General features: G+C 38.5%; 3 protein-coding genes and 1 long non-coding RNA gene across 4 annotated transcripts; 2 read left to right on the forward strand and 2 right to left on the reverse strand.

Moving 5' to 3' along the window:
- Positions 1-290: 290 nt before the first annotated feature.
- LOC134812632 (uncharacterized) lies at positions 291-5,692 on the reverse strand. The gene is made up of 3 exons (XR_010159934.1): positions 5,582-5,692; positions 1,485-1,594; positions 291-1,343 (listed from the first exon to the last, which is right to left on the reverse strand). It is a non-coding gene; the product is annotated as an uncharacterized LOC134812632 (long non-coding RNA).
- Positions 5,693-9,428: 3,736 nt separating this feature from the next.
- LOC134812763 (uncharacterized) lies at positions 9,429-11,671 on the forward strand. The gene has a single exon (XM_063820326.1). It carries the CDS (start codon positions 9,448-9,450, stop codon positions 10,360-10,362), a length of 915 nt encoding a protein of 304 aa, XP_063676396.1. The 5' UTR covers positions 9,429-9,447; the 3' UTR covers positions 10,363-11,671.
- Positions 11,672-11,680: 9 nt separating this feature from the next.
- Positions 11,681-16,258, forward strand: LOC134812766 (PEST proteolytic signal-containing nuclear protein-like). Its single transcript, XM_063820328.1, has 5 exons — positions 11,681-13,644; positions 13,868-14,073; positions 14,232-14,360; positions 14,656-14,708; positions 15,570-16,258. Exons 1-5 carry the CDS (start codon positions 13,605-13,607, stop codon positions 15,745-15,747), a joined length of 606 nt encoding a protein of 201 aa, XP_063676398.1. The 5' UTR covers positions 11,681-13,604; the 3' UTR covers positions 15,748-16,258.
- Positions 16,259-16,279: 21 nt separating this feature from the next.
- LOC134812764 (lysosomal thioesterase PPT2-A-like) lies at positions 16,280-18,466 on the reverse strand. Its single transcript, XM_063820327.1, has 9 exons — positions 18,234-18,466; positions 18,030-18,133; positions 17,699-17,805; positions 17,470-17,530; positions 17,262-17,314; positions 17,031-17,114; positions 16,816-16,900; positions 16,548-16,665; positions 16,280-16,354 (listed from the first exon to the last, which is right to left on the reverse strand). The coding sequence occupies exons 1-9, from the start codon at positions 18,441-18,443 to the stop codon at positions 16,280-16,282; spliced, it is 897 nt and encodes a 298-aa protein (XP_063676397.1). The 5' UTR covers positions 18,444-18,466.
- Positions 18,467-18,730: the final 264 nt, after the last annotated feature.

Raw genomic sequence — 18,730 nt, forward strand, 5'->3', positions numbered from 1 at the left:
GAGCTTCCGCCTTCTGTACAGAAGGTTCAGGGTTAGAATCCCAGTTTTACTCAGTCTAGTAAGTAGCTAAGGATTCATTGGATCTATGTGATCTCCTCGGTCGACTCAGCCGAATGATAGGAAACTTGATTGAGGGTTTAATGAGGAGGGGTGCCTGTGCCAAAAGATCAAGAATCTTAGGATACTCCTTCAGAACATCTACTATACAATGTAGTGTACTGTTAAACAAGGGCGGTCGAACTATTCGATGACCCTGTAGAGGAATCTACGAACTTTACAAATTATACAAATTATTATTATATTCTTCACCAAGAGAGATTATCAATTTGAAAGTCATGTTAATAAATTTAAATCACAAATTCATTATATCATAAATTCAAATCATACATCCAATAACTTTAAGAAAATCAAGTTAACAGTCTGCAGTCTCTCGTCATACTTAAGATCCACTTTGCTGCTCCTCGGCTAGGACGTTCTCTGCACAGTCTCTTCGTGAGTTTCACATATGTTATGTCCTGCTCCGCCTTCAGACAGTCCAGAAATTTCCAGATAGTAAGGTTTGAAAAGGATAACATTGAGTGCAGTAGAGGCCGTGGAGCAATCCTTCAGCTATGTTGAACTCCGGGGAAGCAGCATCTTGGTGGAGTCCATTTGTAGTGAGCGAAGGTAGGATTGATGAGATCTCGATCCATGTGGACTCGTAGCTAGTAACTGTAGAACTCCGCTATGTCTGTAGAAATCGAGTTTTCTGCACTGTATCCAGGAGTAGGGGCTTGTCTGGATTCTGGAAGGGTGTCTAGGAAGTTTCCAAGAGATGTCTTGAAGCTTGTCAAAGTCCTTGGAGTATTGACAATTTTGGGGAGAACATTCCAGAGTCTTCCAGCTCTTACTGCGAATGAGTGGTCGTAGGTGGAGCGTGCAGCAGCTGATGCTTGTTTGGTGAGAGAAGGGAGTATAACTTTAACTCCCAGTCTGGCATTCTCTCTGAGCTGTACATCTAGAACATTTGGACATATTCCCTGGAGAACTTTCCACAGATGTATGATGGTGTAGCGTTCTCGGCGTCTTTGCAGTGATGTAAGTTTCAGTTCCTTCAGTCTATTCCATTTAATCGGTGTCTCTGAGCCCTAGAATCCGTCTGGTGAACTAGCGTTGTATGCTCTCGAAAGACTGGACATCATAGATCTTGTTTTGATTCCAAAGCGGGCAGCAGTACTCCACTCTGGACCTTATCAGGGATTTGTAGAGCTGGAGCATAACAAGTGTTGTCCTGTCTTTGAATACTCCAAGAGTGTTGTCAGTGTTGAGTCTGGATATTCTTTTTTCCTTCGAACGTTAGTTTCCTGACGATAAGAAACAATAGTCAATTGGAATCATGAATTATTGAACATATATAGACTAGATACAATTGGAACATTAATTTAATAACTGAATAAAGATTTGGAGACAAGAATTGAACATAAACTAAGCTGAAAATGACTCACCGGTTAATACGGAGTGCATGTCTCACTGTCTCAGACCCCTCACTATCCACGGCTCTCGCACAGCGGATATCATTAGTGTTTATAGAGATAAAACATTCCTTTAGCTTCACCTGGAACAGATAAGGTTTCAACTAATACACTAGCGGACAAACTAAATCATTTCAAATCGTAAAATACACATAAAATTTTGAACGGTAATAATTTGGACACTCTGCTGTGCGCGCGTTTATTGCGCGCCAATAATTTAATTTATTTAAAATTTATCAATCCGAAAGTGCTTGCGATGTAAACTTCTTATGAGGATCTAACCAAAAATTACTAGTACTTGAAGATACAAAGAGTTGATATCTTGTGGTTCTTGAAAATATCCTATGTTTGGTCGAAAGGTTAACTTACTCAAGTTCGACAAATAATTTACTTGGTAGGCCAGATGTTCACACGCAGAGCTTTCGGGACTCGCGTTAGAACCAGACAAAATTGCAACACACCACTCTCAATACAAACAGAGAGGCTGGGAAAGCAGTCAAGTCTGCCATTAGCCTGTCTCATGCCAAGAGGTATGAGTCACTCAAAAACCAGCTGATGAACGATCTTCCACCTTCGATCAGTGAGAAGATCCCACATGCATGTGAAAAAGGTGCATCAACAGGCTGACCGGACTACCTTATGAGAAGTACGGATTTGTCTTGAACAAGCAAGGGTTCATAGACGCTATAGCACTGAGATACGCTCTACCCATTGCCAACATAGCCAAGAAATGCATTTGTGGCAAAGATAACTCCTACAACCACATTCCTATTCGCAAGAAAGGAGGCTTTTTCAACAGCAGGCTTTGTCAACAGCAGACGTGACCACAGACGCTCCCGAAAATTTCAGCAAAAAGGTAGCCAACTTCAACAAGATCTTAGTACAACTAGCTGGCTACAACCATGTCGGGAAAACATCCCCTAAAAACAAAGATAGCTGGATGAATAGTGATATAAGAGCTAAGGCAAAGAATCGTAACCTCCTACGTCGAGAAGTGGGGCAGAAAGTACTGAGGACCAGGTGATCCGCAATCTCAAGGTATAAGCGACGGATTCCAGAAAAAACCTGCTCAGCGGACAGTACTAGCGATGTTGGACTATTCTAAGGCGTATGACAGGGTATGGCAGCAGGAACTTTTCCACACCCTGCTTGATACAGGTGTTCCTGCCCAAATCATACGCTGGTTCAGAGCATTCCTCAAAGAAAGAACAGCCCAAGTCCTCTACAACGGAGCATTCAGCAAGCGAGTCTTTATGAGACAGGGTCTCCCCCAGGGTGCAGTGTCATCCCCTCTGCTTTTCCTCTTCTATATAAACAGCATAAGTGAAGTGATCCCAGAAGGAGTAGAGCTAGCTCTGTTTGCAGATGATGCCTCCCTGTGGGCATCAGACATCGATCTCAACAAAGCCAACAGACAAGTTCAGCTAGCTCTTGATAAAGTACAGGAATGGAGCAACAGGAAAAATATGATGCTCAATGTAGATAAAAGTGAAGCTACGTTCTTCACTCCAGCTACTAATGAAGCAAAGTGGAGACCTTCCTTGAACCTGGATGTAACACCTATCCCGTTCAACGCTAGCCCAAAGTTCCTTGGGGTTCATATGGACCGAACACTGTCATTTCAACAGCATGTCACTGAAGTGACCAAGAAAGTCTCTGAACGCTGTAAGATACTGGCGTCCCTGGCAGGAAAACAGTGGGGCTGGAGGAAAGAAAACCTACGGAGGGTGTACATAGCTACCCAGAGGAGCGTACTTGATTATGCTGCAGCTGCTTGGCAACCATGGCTATCTGCTACTCAACTCAACAAGCTAGAAGTAGCACAGAACAAAGCCCTGAGGCTAGTCACTGGTCAATACTCGTCAACACCTACAGAAGCGCTAAGAATCGAAGCTGAAGTTGAAAGCTACAAGACACATAGTGAGCGAATCATCACTATTGCTGCAGAAAAAGCAGACCGACTCCCTTCAGATCATCCAAGGCACACAGCACTACGCCCTAAAACACCTACCATCCACAGAAGCAAGATCCGTAGTTCCTGGAGAGAGAAAACTAACTCCACCAGAGGGCAACTACCAACTCACGGAAATCCCGTAGAAGCCCTTTCAGAAGAACATAGGAAAAGGAACTGGAAAGTGTTCACAGCACTCCCAGAGACTCCTATGCTAGTACCCAAATCCCATCCAGCTGTGCCTAACAACCAACACCCTTTCTCCACACGACCAAGAGACACTTTCTGGGACACAAGCGATACAGCTAACGAAAGCTCTGCCAAAAGACTGACCGCCCAAAGTGCTATCAGAATGATTGACAAGTACGACATATGTACTACCATCTATACTGACGGATCATGTAAAGGTGGAACCAAGGAACTAAGGAAGGTGGAGCAGCAGCAGTTATCACCACAGGGTCAGCAGCTAACCCCGTTATACTGGAGACCATCAAAAAGAAGGGAAATAAGTTCACCTGTTCCTATGGTGAGGAGAAAACTGCACTTACGGAAGCCCTGAAATGGATGACAGAGAAGCAGAAGTATGATGACACCATCATATGCTCTGATAGCCAGGCATTACTGACTAGCATCGATAGCCTGAACCCAGACACACAGGATATCAGGAAAACTCTGGAATCACTCCATGGGACAACGAGTGGATTCCCGGCCACTCCAACATTCCTGGGAACGAATACGCTGACCAAGCAGCTAAGGAAGCAGCACAACTCCCGGACCTGGGCCAAGGACAGTCTACAATCTCATACGGAGTAGCCAGAGCAGTAGCGAAGGCTCACATCAAGGATAGCGACCCCCAACACCACCTGGTCTCCCAGACTTACAAGGGATACAACAGAAAAAGAGCGGACAGTAAAATAGAGAGCAGGAAAGACGGAGCGCTGCTAGCACAACTCAGAGCAGGCCATTGCCTTCACCTGTCCCACTACAAAAATAGGATCGACTCTACAAAGAGTGCAACTTGTCCCCGTTGCGGAGAAGAAGAAGAAACAGTTGCAGTACCACACTGGATTCGGTGCCCTGCAACGATCAGGACGAGAGAAGAAATCTTCGGAAAATCTGACTTAAACTTGGACATACTAACCACCAACCCGATAGAAATCCTGGCGTTTGCTAAGAAGACCTTGCTTGAGGGACCCTTAGACGCCTAGCCCATCACCACCACCACAGCAGACACAACCGACTGGGAGACACTGTTGCAAGCATTCTTTTGGACTTTGTACAATGGACTTCTCTGTGGAAAATTGTGATCCACATATAATAATGGCAAAAGAAGTGATTACCAAAATTTGGGAATCATCGGGGTGTGATCCTAAAGTGGTGGCAGCAAGTTTGATCGGGATTAAAAAACCTGCAGATAGTGGTAAACCGAGACCGATAAAAGTGACATTGGCTTGCACGGAATCAGTCAAAATGGTTCTTGCTCGAGCAAGAAATCCGAAGAAATCTAATTATGCAGCGTACCACAAATGGTACATCACACCTGACAGAAATAGGGAGGAGAAAGCAGCTCACCAGAAAATTGTTGTAAAAATGAAGGAAATGATTACTGCTCAGCCAACAAAGTATCACTATATCAGAGACGGCAATTTATTTGTAGATATCACCTTGGTACTCGGGACATCCTGGAAGGCAACAAGGCTGATATTGTGGTGGGGTCATAGTACTTTTCTATCAGCGAATAAAGTTAGAGAGGAAATGAATACTCAGAAATCAGTAATTCAGTTGCAAGGAGAACTATTGGACATAACAACTTTAGAGCTAGATTCAGTCCAGAAAACTGTTAAATCCGCCGTTAAGAGTTACCCAGTGTTACGGTGCTGCTGTGTCAAAACAGTCTACCAGCTTTGCTCTGCCTCCACTTTCACGGCTAAGAACTAGTAGAAAATAGTTCGGAATGTAGTAGATGAATAATATCGCAACAAGAATGTCTTGATTTATAATCTCAGGGGGGATACAGGAGAGAAACTCGGCGATCAAATTTGCGATGAACCATAGCAGAAAAACCACGCTCCGAGGCAGCTCGATACGGGAATGTGTCCGCTGAAAAAAAAGTACTCACATATTCCACTTTCAGCCCATATAATCGGTTGTTATCATACAAGAACGTTCGTCAGGAAAGCATTTCATCCCAAGGGAAATTCTGGTTCAGCTAGTAATAATGATATTTGTTTTACTTAATTTAATCTCGAAAATTCTGGTTCACTGCTTGAAGCTATACTATAATTAGAAAAATCAATCTACAAGATTAGTACACAGTTCCACTAACAGTTCCACTAATTCAGTAGCACTAAATACCCTCTTGCGATTACTTAATAACATAATCGCACAGTTACTTTCGGACAAATTAAAGCGTGTGACAAGGGATGCTATAAGGAAACAAGCGAGCAACAGCAGAACGAGATTAGACGGTGCACGTGTTGAATTGCGTAAAAATATACGCGCTTCCAAAAAAATCGAATTAAATCTTTTCACTTCCAAGTAAAGTGCGCGGCGTAGCGTGTACTTTAAAATCCAAATAATAATTATTTTAGATTCAAATATTAAACACAAAAATTACGACATAGGACTAATCTTATGTAAAAAAATGTAATAAACAATATGCTGTCAAAAATATTTGTCAAAAATTTAAAAAACACGGTTCTCCGCCCCGTTTTCTGAAGTGATCATTTTATGGACTTTGACAGGCTATATGCTATAACATATAACTTTTGCTAAAAGTGGCCATTTGCCTAAAACTTTTTATAGTGTGACTCTACTCAATAATATTATTCCTTTGATGTATAATGTAATAGGGGTTTATTTGTTATTAAGGGATACAATTTTCATCCGCAAGTTTACGCTTTTAGTAAATACACTATAACATACAATGTAAAAGTTTAGTTTGAAGACAAAAATCACCTGCACTTGCAATATTTCACTGTTTTAAGTTTATATAATGTATTATATAACGAATCGATTTAATATAGTATATTAGTCGAAAGTGAACTGTCGATCTATAAATTAAAAAGCAATTAACATTTTCATGTATTTACTGGGCGGTGCTCAGCCTGCAGCCTGTCATTCCGCCTAATCTCTATTAACTTGATCATGCACATGAACATATATGTATTTGCCAGGGCTCCCCAGGACTAATGTCATGTATAATATTTAATAATTAATTTGTAATACAAAAAATAATATTACATTATGATAATTCTGAATTCGACGCGCAGTTTGTACGTGTTTGTACGTGTAACTGTATATAGCGCGGCCGAAATTGTGACAAACCTACCTAGGAAGTAGCTTGACGTAATTGTATCGCGCGAGAATGTTTTTGTAGACGCGCATGTGACGTAACGACTGAAGAGCTCACAGTGGGCAAAGCTGAAAGCAAACAAATAAAATTATAAATACCATTCTTTTATTTTTAAATATGTCGTCACTCTTGAAACAAATTAAACTCTGCTATTATTATGTTATTACATTTTTCTATTACATATTAATATTCTGCTACTATTTTTATTGCTCAGACCTTGGACCTGTAACCAAAGCCCTTGCGCATGCAGTGTACGGTGTCCGCAATAAAGATTGGAGGTGTTAGGTAAATATTGTAGCGCTATGCGTTACTTTGCCGCGCCGCGCACTCAATGAAGCTTATCACAGCACTAAATCGGCAAAATGCGCTACTGTGCCGCGCCGAGCTTTTATTTGTATTATATTTATATTACAACAATAATTTTAATTGCAATCGTACTTATTACTGGGCGGCGCTCAGCCTGTCATTCCGCTAAATATAGTCTCAGCTATGTACTATATGATTATGAACATAAATATAATAGCATGGGGTTCCCAGGTCCACTTAGCCATTGTTATACGTTGTATGACGAGTGCGCGGCTCCCATGTATCGTAAGAACAATAGTGAAACGACCGTGGGGGTCATGACGTGATACAAATTACCCATTGAAATTCAATTTACTAAAAGACTTTTGGCATTGTTTTGAAACCGTTTGCTTGTGTATTTTATACAAGTCTGCTGCAGGTAGTCCACACCAGGTAGTCTGAAGCAGGTAATCCACCGGAGGCAGGTACTGGTAGTCTACAGTGTGTAGTCCACTGCAGACCAGCAGCAGGTCTGCTCAGGTCCACAGCAGAGAGAAGAATAGTGCTACACTATACCTATTATTATATTATATCAAGACAGGTTAAACTTGTGTGGCCCTCAAAAGGATAGCATGACAATGCCTTGCCTGTCTCTGTACTGAGGTATGGCATCCCTGATGGAGGAAACTGAAGTTAACCATGAGGAATTGATGTGGGGGTGAAAAGGGGAAAGTCCCACGTGGCGTAACAACATCTCTCATAGAAATCACCTAATTTGTCAAACTTTACGTTTCTACTTTAAGAGGGGGAGGGCACCAACATGCAACAGGGGATGATTTTTTCAGCGGAGGGGGCGCTATACTGCGCTGCTTAGTATGTCAAAATCATCTTGAGCCCATGAGTATTTTAGTTAGAGTATTTTCCTCTCTACTTGACTTGTTAAACTGCTTGATGCTCATGTAGTGACAGAGGTTGTTGAAATTTAAGAATTTTGAAGGTGCAGTAGAGCCAAATAGTTATGAGGTATGTAGTCTCCTCATCTAGTTCATTTAGTGACTTGTTACATGACGTAATATCTATATCGTACAATGTACATGCTGGAGCAATTTTCTCATAAACCATTCGTTAAGTATTTATAAAGGCAGTTATCATGGAACCTATTATAAGTCAGTATGTGTATTGTGATGAAGGTGTAAGACTAAGATAATCAATGAAACAAGAAATTTCAATGAAACAAGAGATTTAATTTTTAGCACATTTTACAGAGTAAAGAGATGTAAAACAATTTATAAAAATATAATGCTCATTTGGTGTATGACTTTTTGTCCTTGACTGTTAGTTTGATTTTGAATGGACAGGCAACTAACGGGGCAGGGAATGTGCGTGCCTGAAAGCTTTTGCACACACCAAAACGCTAGTTCAGTTGAGTTTTTAGAGACAGGGCTCATATGAGGATCAGAAGAAAATTGTTAGCAGACGTTAGGGGTTCTGTTTGTGTTTGTTACTATGGGTTACAGTCTTGTTGTGACAGAAAGTCTACACTATATATATGCCTAAGTTTAAATTGTGTAGCTTGAGGATATAAGATGCAACTTTAAGATGGATATTGGAGAGCTGTTGAAAAATTATGTTCGTTGTATCAATGGTTATAATAAGCTAATATAAATATCTTAAACTATACAGTGCTAATTAAAAATTTCTTTATACTGCATTATCAAATTAAATGTTAAAAATTCAAAAATATACATTCATTTTATTTTATTAAAGACTTTCTCACACATACTTTTCTCACAGAACAAGACTTGGAAAACACTAGACTAGGGGAATTTCGCTGACATGTGTGTGACCAGCAAGTAGTGATCTTTCGAAGACAATATTGTTGCAGTCAAAATCTTTGATTGTCCAATCAAGCGGGGCGTGGCTGTGTTGATTATTTAATAGTGCACGTTTAAGCTTTCCCCGCAAACACATCACACTAATGTCAGGAAAGTGCCATGAACTGTTGTGGAATTTGGAAAGTCTGCATGATTGGTTTTTCTTGACTACAATGCTGTGCAGTTAATTTAAAGCTCTTTTGGAGCTTATTTAGTTTATAGAAAGGTATTTTTAGCTCATTATATGGTGTACTAGAACATTTAAAAATCGTATCCAAAAAACAATTCACAGTTTCCAAGATTGCTTTCCGTTATTTCATGAGAATTATTTCTATGAGCTGAATTCTAATGTATGTTCTGTAGTTCAAAGCATATAATACATTTTTTTAAATAGACCAACAATTTGATTTTCTTTTAAATAGTGCCTAACTTGAAAGTAACCTTTAAAATTACTGTAGAAACAGATGAGATATGGTTAGAAATATTCTGAGCCTTCTTAAAGCAGCTTCTGTTGGAGTAAGGGAAAGTGGTTCTTGTATTGTGGTTCAGAAAATAGCTGATAAAAGTAATTGCTCACAGAATGTTTTTGATTATCGCTTGTTATTTGTTAAACGGCATCAAAAACTGAAAGCTTGGCCTGGGGCTTTAACGTTTCCTGGTGGTGTAATTGACAAGGAGGAGTCAGAAAAGGTTGCCAATTTCCGTCAAATTACAAATATTGATAAGCTCTCTGCATCACCGCCCTCTGAGATTGAAAATGTTTACAGGAAAACAGCATTGAGAGAGCTAAAAGAGGAAACTGAATTCCCACTTGATATTGATATTGCCACTCTTATTCCTTGGAGTGTTTGGCAAACACCTTTACAGCTCCCGAGAAGATTTAACACAACATTTTTCTTGATTTTTGTGGGGTTACAGGAATTCAATCTAAAGCCCTGCGAAGGAGAGATTGAGTCGTTACACTGGCTTTCACCAGCTGAACTTTTAAATGACAGCTCTGTAAATATTCTCAGAGTTACTGTTGCTGATGTTTCTAAATTCTCCCCTCATCTCACATATGATCAGCTAGTTGATTTTTCAAAGAGACGTTATCATGATTATCAGACACAACAATGTATGCTGATCGTTATTAAGCTGAAAGATGGAGCCATTGGGATCAATCCCGCAGATTCATTTTATTTTGAAGCGTTAGAGTTGCAGTTAAAAGACACAACTCAAATGGTCAGAATTGACAGTACAATAGAGGAACACAGTGCAAACCAAACTGTTTTGTGCAGAGAAGTTCTTGCTAGCCAGGATGGTAAAAGGAACCTCATTACCAATACTTTGTGGGGTGGACACACGGTATCAAACTCACAATACCATTGTAAGATTATGTTCAAGTAGATGCTTTGACAATTATGGATCATAGCTCTGTCAACAATCCCAATTTTTATTAGGTTTTATCAGATTTTGTGTGAAGTATACATTCCGTCAACAATCCATATTTTTATTAGGTAAAGAGATTTTGTCACGTACAGTATACATTATATTTGTATTGTTAGTGGTAGGCAAACCTATCGTTTTTTACCCTTCACAGTGTGCAAATCAATTAAGCACCTGTGATCTGCGGCTCAGATCAAACCTTTTGTACAGACATATTTTTGCTTGCTGTGTTAGATTGTAAAATGTTCTGATGGAGGGGTAATATATTGCAACTAATTGTTTAATAGATATTCTGAAATATTTTATTAACAGTGCAGTTTATTTATAAACGCTATACTGCACTGTTTAGTATGTCAAAATCATCTTGAGCCCATGGAATATCATCGATTTTATTCTGTATAGTGAGTATGATGTTTTTAAGACTCACTTTTGCTTGGCTAGTTTTTTGAGAGTAGTCTGACAGTTTAAGTTGGAGTGTCAGTGTTCAATAGCCTGGTTGATCTTGATATAAAGTCTGAGGATGCATGAGATGTTGTTAGAGTATTTTCCTCTCTACTTGATTTGTTAAACTGCTCGATGCTCATGGAGTGACAGAGGTTGTTGAAATTTAAGAATTTTGAAGGTTACCAATATCGTATGATAGTTATGCAGGTTTTTTGAGGTTAAGATGTTATTAATGCTTTTAGTGGACAAATTTTGTTAGTGGAAAAATTTGGGTAAGTAAGTACTACGTATCCAGCATGGAATTAGCAGCATGCTATCTTATGTTTGAAGAGTAATAAATCAATTTAAATTGATGTTTTACATTATATAAAGCACGCTTGCATTAGCATCGATCTGTCTAATCCATGAGTTTCTGCTAACCTGTTAGAATAAACTGATTGCAACTTGCAACTCCCCATGAGTATAACATGATGTCAGTGTTCTTTGCAGTAGAGCCAAATAGTAATGAAAGGGATTAGAGGTATGTAGTCTCCTCATCTAGTTCATTTAGTGTGTTATTGACTTGTCACATGAAGGAATAACAATATTGTACAATGTACATGCTAGAGCAATTTTCTCATAAACCATTGGTTAAGTATTTATAAAGGCAGTGACCATGGAAGCTATTATAAGTCATCTGAATGTGTATTGTGAGGAAGATGTAAGACTAAGATAATGTCAGGAAAGTGCCAAGAACTGTTGTGGAATTTGGAAAGTCTGCATAGGATGATTGGTTTTTCTTGACTACAATGCTGTGCAGTTGATTTAAACTTTAAAGCTCTTTTGGAGCTTATATAGTTTATAGATAGGTATTTTTAGCTCATATGGTTTATTAGAACATTTAAAAATCGTATCCAAAAACGATTCACAATTTCCCAGATTGCTTTCCATTATTTCAATTAGCAGATACTATGAGCTGAATTATAATGCATGTTCTGTAGTTCAAAGCATATAATACATTTTTTTAAATAGACCAACAATTTGATTTTCTTTTAAATAGTGCCTAACTTGAAAGTAACCATTAGAAGTGCTGTAGAAACAGATGAGATATGGTTAGAAATATTCGGAGTCTTCTTAAAGCAGCTTCTGTTGGAGTAAGGGAAAGTGGTTCTTGTATTGTGGTTCAGAAGATAGCTGATAAAAGTTATTGCTCACAGAATGTTTTTGATTATCGCTTGTTATTTGTTAAACGGCATCAGAAACTGAAAGCTTGGCCTGGGGCTTTAACGTTTCCTGGTGGTGTAATTGACAAGGAGGAGTCGGAAAGGGTTGCCAATTTCCGTCAAATTACAAATATTGATAAGCTCTCTGCATCACCGCCCTCTGAGATTGAAAATGTTTACAGGAAAACAGCATTGAGAGAGCTAAAAGAGGAAACTGAATTCCCACTTGATATTGATATTGCCACTCTTATTCCTTGGAGTGTTTGGCAAACACCTTTACAGCTCCCGAGAAGATTTAACACAACATTTTTCTTGATTTTTGTGGGGTTACAGGAATTCAATCTAAAGCCCTGCGAAGGAGAGATTGAGTCGTTACACTGGCTTTCACCAGCTGAACTTTTAAATGACAGCTCTGTAAATCTGGCTCCAGTTACTGTTGCTGATGTTGCTAAATTCTCCCCTCATCTCACATATGATCAGCTAGTTGATTTTTCAAAGAGACGTTATCATGATTATCAGACACAACAATGTATGCCGATCGTTATTAAGCTGAAAGATGGAACTATTGGCATCAATCCCGCAGATTCATTTTATTTTGAAGCGTTAGAGTTGCAGTTAAAAGACACGACTCAAATGGTCAGAATTGACAGTACAATAGAGGAACACAGTGCGAACCAAACTGTTTTGTGCAGAGAAGTTCTTGCTAGCCAGGATGGTAAAAGGAACCTCATTACCAATACTTTGTGGGATGGACACACGGTATCAAACTCACAATACCATTGTAAGATTATGTTCAAGTAGATGCTTTGACAATTATAGATCATAGCTCTGTCAACAATCCCTATTTTTATTGGGTTTTTATCAGATTTTGTATGAAATATATACAATCCGTCGACAATCCATATTTTTATTAGGTAAAAAGATTTTATCACGTACAGTATACATTTGTATTGTTAGTGGTAGGCAAACCTATCGTTTTCACCCTTCACAGTGTGCAAATCAATTAAGCACCCGTGATCTCATGATCTGCGGCTCAGATCAAACCTTTTGTACAGACATATTTTTGCTTGCTGTGTTAGGTTGTAAAGTGTTCTGATGGAGGGGTAATTTATTGCAACTAATTGTTTAATAGGTATTCTGAAGTATTTTATTAACAGCGCAGTTTATTTTATCTTCTAAATTTCTTGAAAGGTATTTCAATATCAAACAAATTGTACTGTCAGATTTCTTCTTTTTGTGTTAGTTAGGTATATCATATAATCATATTGTAAATTATTGCAACTAATTGTGACCCAGGTATTCCAAAGTATGTAATTAACATTGCGGTTTATTTTTATCTTCTAAATTTCCTCCATTGTGCTATGCAAGTTATCTGGAGCCTTCATAGTTAAACTAGTTCGGTTAATTGGTAGCAATATGCGAGTTTCTGCAGAATTAGGCCGTCTCTGGCTGTACCATGACATTAGTGGTTTAACAACATGAACTGCCTGCAAGCTACATAAGTGCTCAGTTTAAGTGTTGACGTTTAACAATTGTTCACTGTTCACTGTTCAGGCCATGTCTGATCGCTTGGAGAGTTCGTCACATCACAACAGAGGTATGCATTGGCTTTATAACAGTTAAAACTTGTATTTAACCTTAGCATTATTACATCTTCTGCAGATTCTATCACAAGTACTGTTGGATTACCTGCTATCTGTGAATTATACATTTTAATACCTCTAAATTATTTTAATATCAGTCACCTGATGACAGTTTTCTTTAATATCTAACATCTATGTTAAATGTTGATATTTAACATGTTTTTCTCAACATCACAGATTATAAACATCGGAGAAATTTTACCGCCAAGGAGACAGACCACATAAAAGTTCAGTCCTCCTCCAACGGGAGCTCTAGCGGTAGCAGATTCAGTCCGTACGTTCGGCCAAACAGCACAAGCAGCTCGCACAAACCAAAACACGACGACGAACGCAAGCAGGAAAACGTATATCATGTCCCGACACAGAAATACCCAAAGTTTGAGGTAATTGGGAGACTTCTCTTACGGGATGCACATGTGCACGTGCGATCACTGTGCACATGCGATCACTAGTCCTGACTTGAACCGTAAAGCTGTCTGATCAAAGAAGTGTCCTGCATGTTTTAGAGCGACAAAAATTCTAATGAACAGTAATTTCTCAGGCTAAAAGCTCTCCCTCAAAAGTAGAGATTAAGCCTGCTAAAGTAGAGATTAAGCCCGCTAAAGTAGAGATTAAGCCTGCAAAAAAGAAAATGACGGTGGCTGCTGTTTTCAATTGTGACAGTTCGGACGTAAGTAATCGATCATAACCTACATGTTTAAACTTAATCGTCAACTTTTAAAATGTAGGGGTTTATCAATTTTTTGGCTCCATACTTATTTATAAATTTGATTAATTGCACGACGGTATCGAAAGCAACGAGATAGCTTTGTTATCGAAACACGAAAACAAATTTGAAATAATTTTTCTCCAGTTTACTTAAAAATAAAATTTGAAGTTGATATTTTCTAATATCTCCAGTGTGAGGCATGTGTGTATCTCATTATATCGTTGCCATGGTAACTCTAACGTTGACATGGATTCAGGAAGAGGAAGAAATTCCACTACATGCTAAGATGAGGATGAGGAACGTTGGCAAGTGAGTAAGATTAAATTAGTTAATTAATTAATTTTAACCTTATTTTAGGTGCCCGTTATCTTTTGTTTTTCTTTTCTTGTCCTTCAATACAGTAAAGCATAATATGTTTTAACGCCATTGAAATGTTCAACATGTCCTTGGTCTTCCCACTTTAAGTATATCTTCTTACCCCACCCCCCCCCCCCACCCCCACATCTCCTTTGCCCTCCTTCCCTCTCTCGATCTTTTATTCCCGTGTTACATAATGACAATTGTACAAACCAAAGCTTTTTCTCTAAATCACACTATCACATCCATCCCTCGACCTCCCTGCCTCCCTTTCTCCCACTCCCTCCCTCCCTCCTCACCCCTCCATTCCCTCCCTCCCATCCGACTGCAAGATGGAAATGTGGGAATAATTGTCGAAGTGGCCTTTTTAAAAGGGTGCTCCTTTATAAATTAAGTTTATGATCCAGTATATTTAGGCAAATTATACACGCGGACATATCAATAATATGGCGCGGCTTAAGCGGATGGCAAAATACGTACAGTAATTATGCGGAAGGCGCAAAGCCAATTATATGATTCAGGACAAAACTGTTAATATAAAAAAGCCGCGCATAATCAAAATTATATTTATTTCAATTTAATTTAGATAATTTGATTATGCCATCTATGATCTACTGTTCGATTATACCATTTAATGTTGACAGATGACAGATCATGGAGATATCTAAGATAGTCAGACATCATGGAGTTATCTTATCTATTAAAATTAGCTACTCATCGCACCAGGATATGCCAATTCGACAGATCCATAATTGATTATGCAGGTCAGTTGCATAATTTGTAATACGCTCATAACATCATGAAATACTCTAGGGACACGCCGACCTCATCGGGGCCAAACAGTTTCGGAAAGACCAAACGAGGTTTCACAGACACTGTTAAAATGTGGGAAAAAGACCCGGTAAAAGTGGCACAATTCATCGTTGAGAAGCAGAAAGAGGGCGAAACTCCCGCTGGAAGAGGTGAAGCCGCTGCTGGCAAAGATGAATAATAGTTTGTGGTTGCTGTGCGAGCAAACTTTTATTTTCCCTCGTTGATCATGAACTCTCGTTGATGACCCATCTCAAATTTACAATTATCGTTTTAAAATTTGAATACGGTTTTATTCAATTTTGACAAACATTGCTTGACATACATATATAGGTATTGAATGTTTTTAGTTTTATGTCATTTCGTCTTCCTTTGACTGAAGCTTATTCATTTTACTCCGGATTGACTTACGGCTTTTATTCATTGTTTTTAATGCTCACTTGTGACTTGACTGACTACCCCTTTTGATTCAATTCTGATTTCAAATTTTCTAAGACTTATTAAAAAAGAAGACATTTGTTATTTTACAATGACACGTAAAAACTTTATTTTATTACATTTAAACAGTGTTGAATGTATTCAGTATCAAAAATATGCGGCATGTCTTTGTTAATGTGAGTGCAAACATATAATTATACTCGATGTGTATAGTATTTTATACTCGATGTTTTATGCAATATTTTGACGATTCATCCCAGTGTCTTCTTATTTTTTCAGACAATGTGTGGCCTCACACAATCGTTGTAAACGTCGTCGTTAAATACGAACTGTACGTGTTCTACACTTTCCTGCAAATGTAATTATGTTATCTGAACTAGATAAGACACCAAGTTGTGATATCCTGTGGTCTGAAACGACTTGAATTTTAGCCAAGTTCTGTGAAATTGATAAATGACAAGGTTATTTTACTTCTCCTGTTCCTCAATGCAAACATCAAGACTTTTACTTTAAAACTGGAAATGGCAAAAAGCTAAGATTAACCTTGATGCATTCTACTATGCGATTGTTCTTGTCCATCTTTTTCAATCCCAAATCTTTGTAGAACGACTGATCCCTTCTGGGAACTATGTTCCACTCGTTATCGTAATACCCAAATAAACTGGAAATGATTTCATTTTTAGTCAAACCGAATTTTAAAGATATTTCACTTCGAGTATTGATTCGATTCGTCATGAGAATTGCTATTATATATTAGAAAGAAATTACGCTACAGTAGTTGATATAAAAACAGAAATATGTCCACACTAACGTCGATTCGAAAGGGAACACCGTGCCATCCTGAGGACCTCCTATTAAGACCATCTTTTGAAGCTTTTTTAGGTTGTCTGATTGTCCTGGAAATTTTAGATACTTTTAATTCTGGCAAATTGGGGGAACTAGTAGTAAATCATATCTGTGCAGAAAATATACGTCAAACTATTTCACAAGGAGAATATTTGTGTTGTAAACTGACGTGTAGTTTACCTGGGCATTTCTTCCTCTGAGTTTGACACAACGATGACGATAAAAACTTGTTTCGTTTCTTGTACATCGCTTGTTTGGTTGGGTCTGGTTTTGAGAGACAGAATTTATTACTCTGTTAGTGGGAAGGGCCCCCCAGTGGGAAGCTAAAATAACTAGACCGAAAATGGAGGCGCTAGGTCCTCTTTAAAGAAAGAAGAATTATGTATAACTAGGCTGTAAAAATGTACCCACCATTCCAAAAATTACATAGAGAAAACTCTTGTCCCCCCGCGTTATAGCACATGCTGAAAATGTTGGTTAAAATGAGACGGGACCGTTAATCTGAATGTTCCGAAATAATTACAGGTGATAGGTATTAACTAAAACTAAAATTTCAAGATCAAAACTAAGATTATACATAACTCTAATAGTAATAAGTTATCGAGAATGGAGAACTAACTAAGCTAAAGTGTCGTTGATAAAATTCTCGTAACCGCCAGCTATGCCATTAATCGGTGGTACTGAAATTATTAAAGATTCGTTTCATTGTTAACGTAAGGTAGGCGGAAGCCGGTGACTACTGACTATTCGATAGAAAAAATTTATATTTCTTGAGTATTCTTTTTCAAATTCTGGGACAAAATCCCATCAAAAAGTCCGGAGGAAATTGAGTAATCCATCAGCCGAACCTTTGCTGACCCCCATATGAGGTCCTGCTAATGAGATGAACGTTGTAATGTTGTGATCATCCCAGTTCTGTATCACATTTCTACCGGACAACGCTCCCATACTGTGCCTAACGGGACTTACGTTAGGAACAGAAGAACATATAAATATTGTTGTCAGATTAGCTGATTAAATGTGGGTAGTTCATATTTCTCTCCTAGTAAGTTTAAGAGTGTTGCCCATATCAAAATAAAAGTATTGTAGTCAATAGTCATTCATACTCATAGTTATACTAGTACATAATAGTACTAAATAATTATACTAATATTGAATTCTAATTAGTAATTTAGATACCCGATAAAAGTGATAGGTCCCTCGATATGAAGATTCTTTATGTACTTCACAAGACTCTCAGATTGAACTTTTAGTGAAATCAAGCTATAGTCGTCCGGATAAAGCTGAAACAGTTTAAGTTTAACAGTGCTTTGCGCATCGTGCTGCAAAAGAATTGGCTGCTAAATAACTGTAAACTCGTTTATGAAACATCGTACACTGTACCTTGATAGAGTGAGTGTATGTGCCAGGGAAATCTTTCTTTATCTTAAATGCCATGTACTCCATAGTTTTATGATTGTCCATCAGACCATGAAAGAGAAGAACAGGGTTTGCTGCAGTTGTTTGGCCTGACACCGTCACGTTTTCTCCCAGGCATATCCATAGAGTTAATAGTAATAGCGGGACAATGTGCCACATCCCGTCTATAGCCATGTTTAGGGTCTAAAGATAATCTGCCATGCATTACAGTTATGTACTGACGTATCAGAAAATGAACATTTTGCAATGAGAGTCAAGAAAACTAGATATCTGGATCGGTGCCGGTTAAGGGTCGTTCAGTGTTCACATATTACGTAATCAGCCGAGGGGTTTTCAAATGCTTACGGTTGATTGCGGGGGGGGGGGGGGTCTGGTCGTTGATTACATAATCAAAATTTTCTTTTTTACCCTCTAGAATAATAAAAATTTGACAATATTTTAATTCAAATTCCACTCAGATA

The sequence above is a fragment of the Bolinopsis microptera genome, chromosome 3, assembly GCF_026151205.1.
Source record: "Bolinopsis microptera isolate Bmic1 chromosome 3, MBARI_Bmic_1.0, whole genome shotgun sequence".
Lineage (NCBI taxonomy): Eukaryota > Metazoa > Ctenophora > Tentaculata > Lobata > Bolinopsidae > Bolinopsis > Bolinopsis microptera.

Bases quoted from the DNA above. Each gene is read 5' to 3' on its own strand.
- LOC134812766 (XM_063820328.1), top strand. From the start codon at position 13,605: ATGTCTGATCGCTTGGAGAGTTCGTCACATCACAACAGAG. The intron at 14,361-14,655 runs GTAAGTAATCGA...ACATGGATTCAG, and splicing joins TCAATTGTGACAGTTCGGAC to GAAGAGGAAGAAATTCCACT. The intron at 14,709-15,569 runs GTGAGTAAGATT...GAAATACTCTAG, and splicing joins AGGATGAGGAACGTTGGCAA to GGACACGCCGACCTCATCGG.
- LOC134812764 (XM_063820327.1), bottom strand. From the start codon at position 18,443: ATGGCTATAGACGGGATGTGGCACATTGTCCCGCTATTACTATTAACT. The intron at 17,531-17,698 runs GTTCGGCTGATG...TAATAATTTCAG, and splicing joins TCATATGGGGGTCAGCAAAG to TACCACCGATTAATGGCATA. The intron at 16,666-16,815 runs GTTAGTGTGGAC...AATCATTTCCAG, and splicing joins GTGTTCCCTTTCGAATCGAC to TTTATTTGGGTATTACGATA.
- LOC134812763 (XM_063820326.1), top strand. From the start codon at position 9,448: ATGGTTAGAAATATTCTGAGCCTTCTTAAAGCAGCTTCTGTTGGAGTA.